Raw genomic sequence first — 8,824 nt, 5'->3', positions numbered from 1 at the left:
GCACAGCAGGGGCCGCTTCCCCGTCTCTCGGCTCCCACCGGGGGTGGGGGTTGAGTCCTGCCCGTCCCCGGCTTCGGCGGTCACTGCCGGGCGTGCCCCGCCGCCCGCACCTGCCGGCGCCCGGCTTGCGTGGGATGCACATCCCGGCGGGGCTCCGGCAGCGCCTCGGCCCCGGCTCTCGGCGGCCGCGGTCAGCTCTCGCCATTTACCTCACTTGCCCGATGCCGGGAGCGGGGGGCCAGCGGGCCGAGGCGGCGCTGAGGGCGGCAGAGCTGGGCTGCTTCAGCCCGGCCGGATCCTTCTGTCGGGCAACGAAATCCTGGCCGCTCAGCGGGTCTGGTTTAAAATTCTGCCGTGAGGTGGAGGCCGGTGTTTGCAGCGCTCCCTGCGAGATGGCTGGTGGCGAGCAGAGGGGCGAGGGGCTGCGGATTTGTAGCTGCAAATCATTCAGGCCGGCTCTGCCCGCTCCACAAAATCACACGGACATCCACCCCTTCCCAAGCGCTGTTCCCTACCCTTTTTGAGGCTAAAGGCTCGGGGATTTGCACTGAGAGAAAGAGCCAAACAGATTTAGCACCCGCCTCAATTAAAAATCTGCCTTCCCGGCGGGAGATGCTGAAGGGGAACGCGGGTTGTGAGAAACCGACTGCCGAGTTCCTGGAAACTGGAATTGCGAACCGAACCCGCCACTTCCCAAGATAAGGTGATAAGGATGATCATCACCAAGATCACTCATCCCAAGATAAGGTTAACTCCACGATAAGGATGCTGCTCGGGGAGCGGAGAGGGAGGAAGGAGGCTGCTGGACGCAGCAGAGACACAAGCCGAATTGTCTGAACGGCGAGGCGGCTGGCGGGGAGGTTGCGGGACGCCAGCGTCCCCCGCCCCGTCTCAGCGGCCCGGTTGATCGCCGCCCTCCCTATCTGACCGGTGCCGGCTCTCCCACCCAAACCTTTCCATTTCGTCCCCATCTCTCGTTCAGCGCGGCGGATTCTTCCTTACGCGCCCGAGCGGTAGGACGGTGCCACCTCAGCAAAAGGTTTGGTTTTTTTTTTTTTTCGAAGAGAGGGAGCCGGGCCCTCCATCGCAGCCACCGTGGGGTGATGCGGAGTTCCCCTCAGTCCGAGCGACGTGGGGGCCCGGAGCGGGCCAGAGCCCCTCGGGTAGCCGGCTGCAGGAAGGGGGGCCATGGAAAGGGAGGGGGCGCACACCGAAGTCACAGGTGACTTGTTCCAATTAGTAGCTGTCTAATTAAATTAGTGTCACGCGGCCCAGCCAATGGGCCGCGGGGGTGGAGGGCGACGCTGAGGCAGGGCGGCCCAGGCCCCTCCCCCGCGGCGGCCCGAGGAGCCCGGCGCGCCGGTATAAATTGTCTCGGCGGAGCGGTGCCGGAGTGCAGCCGTGCGCGGCCACAGGTCGGGTCGAGGCAGGATTGAGTAGGAGCTCGAACGCACCGCCCATCGAGGATGCAGCTGGGTGAGCCGCTGCTGACGGCGGCGGGGGCACTGCCGGGCGCCCCCTTCTACCCGCTGGAGGGCGGCGGACGCGCCGGAGCCGCCGGAACGGGAGCTGGGACAAGCGCTGCTGGCGGCTCCCGCGGGCCGCCCGGCCCGGGATCGCCGCCTCGCCTCGACCTGGACAAGATGCCCAAGAAGTTTGGGGCGGCCCCCGCCATCCTGGGCGAGGCGGAGGCCGTCGAGCCGCCCTTCGCCGCCCCCAAGCCGGACGGCCGCAAGGCCACCCCATGCGGGGACGAGGAGCTGCCCCCGGCCGCCGCCGCCCGCTACTCCATGGACAGCCTGAGCCCCGAGCGCTACTACCTGCAGTCCCCCGGGCCGCCCGCGGCCGACCTGGGGGGGCCCTGTGCCCTGTTCCCGTACCCGCCGGCGGCGCAGCACGGTGCCGTCTACCAGCCGCCCGGCGGGCCGCGCTACCCCTACGGCTCCGTGCTGTCCCCGGGCGGCTTCGCGGGCGCCGTGTGCCCGCCCGGCGGCCGGACGCAGTTCGGAGGCGGCGGCGGCTACCAGTACGGGCAGGCGACGGGCGGCGGACCTCTGTACGGCCCTTACCCGCCGGCGTCGGGCTCCTGCGGCGGGCTCGGGGCGCTGGGGGTGCCAGCCGCCGGCCCGGGGATGCGAGCGCAGGTCTTCCTCTGCAACCGGCCCCTCTGGCTCAAGTTCCACCGGCATCAGACGGAGATGATCATCACCAAACAGGGCCGGTAAGTGGGCGCAGGGGATGGCGGAAACGGAGGGAAGTGGTGTGGTGGTCGGGAATGGTGGGGGGAGGTGGCACCCCCGGGCATGCTCGGCTTGGGAGGCGCTTGCCCGCTCCCCTCGGGTTGGAGGTGCGTGCTCTGTCCGTCGGTGGTGCCCCGGGATGTTTTCCCCGAGAAACTGCTCCCCAGTTTCCCCACACCCGGGGGTCGGCTGGGGCTCGCCGCTTGCTTCCTTAGTCTCTCTGGTGCTGGTACGGACGGGGCACTCGACGGCCGCCTACAGCATCCGCCGGAGCCCGCGCCCCCTCCCCCGTCCTGCCTCAGCATGCCTTGTGGTTTTCCTCCTTTCCCCAGGAGAATGTTTCCTTTCCTGAGCTTCAACATCACCGGCCTCAACCCCACTGCCCACTACAACGTCTTCGTGGAGGTGGTGTTGGCGGACCCCAACCACTGGCGTTTCCAGGGGGGCAAGTGGGTGACCTGCGGCAAAGCGGACAACAACATGCAAGGTGGGTGCAGGTTCCGGGGTCCCCTTTCTCCGCGGGTCGGTTTCTCGGAAAGGGTTCCCAGTTTCCCCCCCACCTCCCCCCTTTTCAGGGTCTCCCCCACACCGGCGTCCTGCTGAGGGACGAGCTACGCTTTTAAGACCGTGTTGAGAGTCTTTTTGCATCGCGAAGCATTTTTGGTGTGGGAGGGGGGCCATCGGGGCGCCGAGGGGCTGCGCGGGCCGCGGAACAAAGCCCCGTGCGCGGCCGGCGTTTCACTGGCTTGTCCTCCCCAGGCAACAAGGTGTACGTTCACCCCGAGTCGCCAAACACCGGGGCTCACTGGATGAGGCAGGAGATTTCTTTCGGGAAGCTGAAGCTAACGAACAATAAAGGCGCTAACAACAACAACGCACAGGTAAGGAGGGAGAGGGAGGCCTGAGGGGCTCTTGGTGGCTCAGCGGGGAAGCCCTGGAGGTTTGGGGCGTTTACAGCATTATGTCGAGACGCTAGATCGCTGTGCTTGTGACTCGTTCCTTTCTTGAACTGGGTCATAGAGCTTCTTTTCTTTGTTTCGCCGTATGAATAGTTGAAAATGTTGGAATATGATGTGCGAATTACTTTTGTTTTCACTAATATATTGATCCCCTAGTGGGGCTCAAAAAGTGGGAGGGTAGCTGATAGCTATTAGTAAAGCAGGGCTACAAGCTATGACTCAGCTCCTGATAACAGTTAAAACGGTTCCATTTCTAAATCAAGAGATTACAATTTAGAGGAAAAAAAGTCATGCTGTAGAATAGGTCTTTTAATGTTACATGCAATTTGTCTAAAGATGTGTCTTTCATGGTTTCTTTTAGATGATAGTACTTCAGTCCCTACACAAGTACCAGCCCCGACTTCACATTGTGGAAGTGACTGAAGATGGTGTTGAAGATCTGAATGATTCCTCAAAGACTCAAACATTTATTTTTCCTGAAACGCAGTTCATAGCAGTTACAGCATATCAAAACACTGATGTAAGCATCGCTGTATAAAATTGCAATTAAGAACAAAATTGACTTGTGGGTTCAGCATCTCATGTTAATATATTCTGCTTTCACTTTTAGATTACACAGCTCAAAATTGACCATAATCCTTTTGCAAAAGGCTTCAGAGATAACTATGACTCGTAAGTACACCTCTTTTTTTTCTTTTGCAGATGTGTCAGTCTAGGAGGCATGACTCTGACCTGAAATGTCTGTGGAAGGGTTTTCCTAGAAATTCAGATTCAGCACCAGTACTTCTTCTACTGGCAATTTTGTTTATGTTAAAATGTCTGAATAGTGTATTGTCTAGATGACCTGTCTTTATGCTATCTTGTGAATTTGGTAGGAAACTTGTGTTGGCAGAACCCAGCTGGCCTGTAGACTTTACTGGCAGCAGTATATTGGGTGTCTCCAGAATAGGCAAGTTCTTTAAATTGTCAGCAGAAGACCTGCCTAATAGTCATCTTCTACCTTCACTTGTGCTGTTGCTTGTAGCAGTAGTAGAAAATTTACAGTGATCTAGGAAAAGCGCCTACTAAATCAGATTAAAACAAATAGTCATCCAATTAAATGTAGTTATGATTCTAATTAAGCAATACCTAGTTTCTGTGTGTTTGTGTTTTTGTCATAGTGGAATTGTAAAGAAAAACACTCGGTATTCCTCTTTTATGTTGTAGCATGTACACAGCTTCCGAAAATGACAGATTAACTCCATCTCCCACGGATTCTCCTAGATCCCACCAGATCGTCCCTGGTGCCCGATACAGTGTGCAGCCGTTCTTCCAAGAACAGTTTGTCAACAACCTGCCCCCAGCCAGGTTTTACAACGGTGAGAGAACTGTCCCTCAGACAAATGGCCTGCTGTCGCCGCAGCAGAACGAGGAGGTGGCTAGCTCTCCTCAGCGGTGGTTTGTGACGCCCGTGCAGCAGCCCAGTGCCAACAAACTGGACATGAACTCCTATGAGTCGGAGTATTCTCATAGCCCCTTGCTCCCTTATGGCATCAAATCCCTCCCGCTTCAGACGTCCCACGCTCTGGGATACTACCCCGACCCGACGTTCCCATCCATGGCAGGCTGGGGGAGCAGGGGCTCTTACCAGCGAAAAATGGCGACAGGACTAACTTGGCCCTCGAGAACAAGTCCTCCAGGATTCACTGAAGATCAGCTTTCCAAGGACAAGGTGAAAGAAGAAATTGGCTCGTCCTGGATAGAGACTCCACCCTCTATAAAGTCTCTAGATTCAAATGATTCTGGGGTCTACACAGGTGCTTGCAAGAGAAGACGGCTTTCCCCTAGCACTTCCAGCAACGAAAATTCCCCGACAATGAAATGTGAGGACATTAATGCTGAGGACTATAGCAAAGACACTTCAAAAGGCATGGGCTACTATGCGTTCTATGCTAGTTCTTAGAGCATCTTTTTTATTCCAATTGGCTGTTTTGTTTTGGGTTTTTTTTTTTCAGGGTGGCCTTGGGTTTTTTTTGCATTACTATTGCCAAAAAGACTCTTGCCTTCCACCTTGAGTTGTTGTGTGCAATTCTAAAGAAGGTGCCAAAGCTTTCTGACTGTTGCAGGTAACAGTAGGGAAGGAGCAAACCATGGGAGAATTCTTCCCCTTGTTTAGAAGGAGCCATATGCAGAAGCTGTAAGGAGTACTCTAGTGTCTAAATATGGGGCATATTTATTGGAGACACTAAAGTATACAGTTTGGGTTGGCTCAGAGACCTGCTCAAATCTCTGCACTCCTGAGCAAGGAAAGAGGGGGGTGGGATCCCAAATTTAATTTCCTTCCCTGCTTGATAAAAGGGAACTGGATTGCAGGGAACTGCACAAATGCTATGTTCTGCTTTAGACTGAGCTGGGTTTTTTCAACCCATCCACAACACAGTTGGCTGAATTGGATATTGCTCAGCTACAGTTTTTTTGTTTTTTTTTTTTTTTTTGGCAGAAAATGCCAAAATAAGGCCTGCTTGCCAGGCAGGATTTTGACTTGAAGGTCTTGTTGCCAACAGGATTACAATGACCAAATCTGACTTTTCTTAGCTTAGAACTTGCATTAAAAAACCCCTGCCTCCATCCCAAAAGCCTAACCTTTATTGAGGTGGCCAAAAACAAAGTGTACAGTTGGTGTTTTGTCTAGGTACACTGTAGAATATTGTGGAATAATGTATAAATAGTTGACCTATAGCTGTTCAATTGGAAGGACATCCGGTGGTGTTTTGAAGTTCAAAAGGCATTTTTTGATTAATCAAACTTGGCATATGACACATTGCAAAAGGAGATTTCTATTTATGTGTATGTAAAGTGACTTTTTCAGCTACCCTGTATGAAACTGGAAGTGATGTAACTTTACCCATTCTTGCCTATTCTTTCAGCCATTTTAAACTGCCCCAGAGCAACTGGCCCACAAACTTTACCCCTCCCAATAAACTTGTTGGTTTTTTTCTATGTACATAGTAATAATTTTTAATAAATGTGGTGGTGCCAGGCATAAGAAGATACAGCTCTGCCTCATCTTTGCTTCTGCTGGGTGTACTTTAAGGGAAGGAGGGAGCACAATCCTAGGGGATGAGTTGTCTGTCTCTATATCTAACCATCCTTTGCAGTGCTGACACTATCTGCTGTACTCTGTGTGTGGGTTTTTTCCTTTACTTTTTTTTTTTTTTTTTTTTTAAGTCTTTTGCCTTATCTCTTCCCGTGCATCTTCTGCACAAGCCGGGAGCGCTCGGCTTTCTCCAAAATACGGCGGTCTCTTGTCCCCTGCCACTCCCCCATCCTTTGCCTCTGCGACAGGCGAGGTGCGAGCTCGGCCCGGGCAGCGAATTGTGAACCCAGCCCGCCTCCGCGGCAGCCCGGGATTGCCTCCGCTCGCCGCCCCCTTCTCACCCCCTCCGCTTCCTGGAACAAGGCAAGAAATTCCCCTGCCGCTTATCTGAAGGGGAAAGCTTCTAGCAGAGCGATTGAATCCCAGCTCCCGCGGCAGCCGGGACCTTTCCTGAGGATATGCAGGCAGTAATGGGATTAAGCTGTTAACGATTCCCGGCTGCAAACAAAATAAACGCAGGGCTCGGGCCGGGGCTGTGCCCGGTGGAGGTGACGCTATCGGGGGGCAGCGGCAGGGGCTCCCCCTCCTCCGGAGAGGGACGCGGCGGGTGTCCGAGGAGATTTCGATCAGCGCTTCGCCTCTCCGCCCGATGCTCCGGCTCTGCGCGGTGGCGAGCTGTCCTGTCAGCGCTTCCTCTGCTCAAGGACCCCATCTGCATCAGGATGGGGACTTTAGGCAATTTTTAAGAGACTAAGGACCGAACATATTATTTCTTATTTTATTTTTTTTTCCCCAGGGGGGCCACCCCGTCCCGGAAAATCCCCTGCGGAAGGGGGTCCCTCATTCCCGGCGAGGGGTCCGACGGCATGCCGGCCGTCCCCACCCGGCCTGCAAGCACCGATTACACAGCACGGTTCCGCAGCGTTGTGTTATTAAAAGCTGTATATTTTTGCACCGCACGGTGAAAAAAGAACTTAATACTTGTGAAAAGTCCTCACACTGTTTAATAGAAACGTAAGTGCCTGGCTGGCCCCAATTAACACCTTGTGATTATAATGCATTCCTAAAATGGGGTGTCAGACGCCAAATTGTGAATAAAGGTATCTAATTAATCTTCATAGGATGACACTGATAAACAACGCCAGATTTAAATAAAGATCAAGGAACTGAATGCTTTTTATTTGTTTACATTAACAGACGATAAAGTTAACTACCCTTGCACTTTGCTTCGTAATGTGATTTACTGCCACAAACAACGGGCTGTGGGCAGAGAGCCTCGCCTCGCCTCGCTGGGGTTTTTCTGGCGGCTTTGGAGGGAGGGGGATGCCTGAGGGTGAGCGCCCCTTCCTCCCCACGCCCCGGGTGAGGCGGGCGTGTGCCGGGAAATGAAGCACCACCTCGGCCTGGCAGCGAGCGCTGGGAGGGAGCGGCCCCGGCCTCGTCCCCGCCACTTCCGACGCTCTCGCATGAAAACTGCGTGCGAGTGTGAAACGTGAGCTGGACGGGCACGCCGGGTCTAAAGCGAAATAAAGAAATAAATAATAGTTGTTTACACCACTGCGGTGGTGCGCGGCGGGAGGTGGCGTGCGAGCCCTGCCCGATGGAAAGGGAGAACTTGGTTCTGGGTCAGGGAGAATCCGAACCTCCGCGGCTGCCGGCGGGACAAAGGCTTTGTCCCGGGGGCTCGGCTCTTCCCCCCGCCGGTCCCGGGAAGCCGGGCTGCGCACCCCGGGGCCGTTCCCCGCGAGTTAGCAGTTCTCTGGGATATTCCCTGCCTTGAACCGAGGGAGCGGGTCGGTGCTCCGGGTGCGTAGCCCTGATTTTTAAGTAGCATAAGCGCCCGGCGGGGCAATAGAAGCAGCGGAGACAGGTTCGTCCCGTGGATTGAGGCCATTCCTCGCCGAAGATTCTGGGTTTTAGTGTTGTTTTCGTTAAAGCAGACCTGGCACGTCGAGAACAAGCCTCTGGTAATTTTTTTCCAACGAAACTTCATCCCTCGCTGCTCGCCCCAAACCGTATCGCCGCCGCTTCACACCCCGTGCGGAAAACGAAACGACCCCGAAGCTCTTTCTTCCGACGGCACCGCCCCGACCCTCTTTGGAGAAAAGGGCTCCTTCCTCTTCAGGGCGGCCACCTCCGCGCTCCGGGGAGGAAGGAGCAGACATTTTTCGGTATGTTTCCTCTTCGAGCAATGGGATGGGGTTTTACTTTCAGTCTGAATTTCCGCTCCCACCTTCCTCAACGCCGCCTTGTTAACACCTGCTCGCTTTTCCCCAGCTCCTCCTCTCTGAGGGGAGCGCGGCGTTAATGGAGGGGGCTTTCCCGGGAAAGGTTCTTTCTACAGACCCCGCTCACGGTTGCCTGTGAGGCGGCGGCCGCCGAAACGGGAATAGGCCCCCGATGGCTCCTGCGGTACCGTTATGTTTCAGAAATTCCCCTTCCCAACGGGAATATCGGCCAGCCGGGCAGGGGGAGTTGGCTGTGGGGTCTCGGCTCTGGGTCGAAAGTAGAGGCGGGGGAATGAGGCGAGGAAGACGGGGCCCGCCGGC

At 55.5% G+C, this 8,824-nt stretch overlaps 1 protein-coding gene across 1 annotated transcript; it reads left to right on the top strand.

Moving 5' to 3' along the window:
• The first annotated feature begins 298 nt into the window (after nt 1-298).
• Nucleotides 299-6,227, top strand: EOMES (eomesodermin). Its single transcript, XM_030265001.4, has 6 exons — nt 299-2,221; nt 2,573-2,727; nt 3,000-3,121; nt 3,561-3,719; nt 3,810-3,871; nt 4,406-6,227. Exons 1-6 carry the CDS (start codon nt 1,467-1,469, stop codon nt 5,139-5,141), a joined length of 1,989 nt encoding a protein of 662 aa, XP_030120861.4. The 5' UTR covers nt 299-1,466; the 3' UTR covers nt 5,142-6,227.
• Nucleotides 6,228-8,824: the final 2,597 nt, after the last annotated feature.

Source organism: Taeniopygia guttata, chromosome 2 (assembly GCF_048771995.1).
Source record: "Taeniopygia guttata chromosome 2, bTaeGut7.mat, whole genome shotgun sequence".
NCBI classification, from domain to species: Eukaryota; Metazoa; Chordata; class Aves; order Passeriformes; family Estrildidae; genus Taeniopygia; species Taeniopygia guttata.
This window is presented reverse-complemented; position numbering and strand designations above follow the sequence as displayed.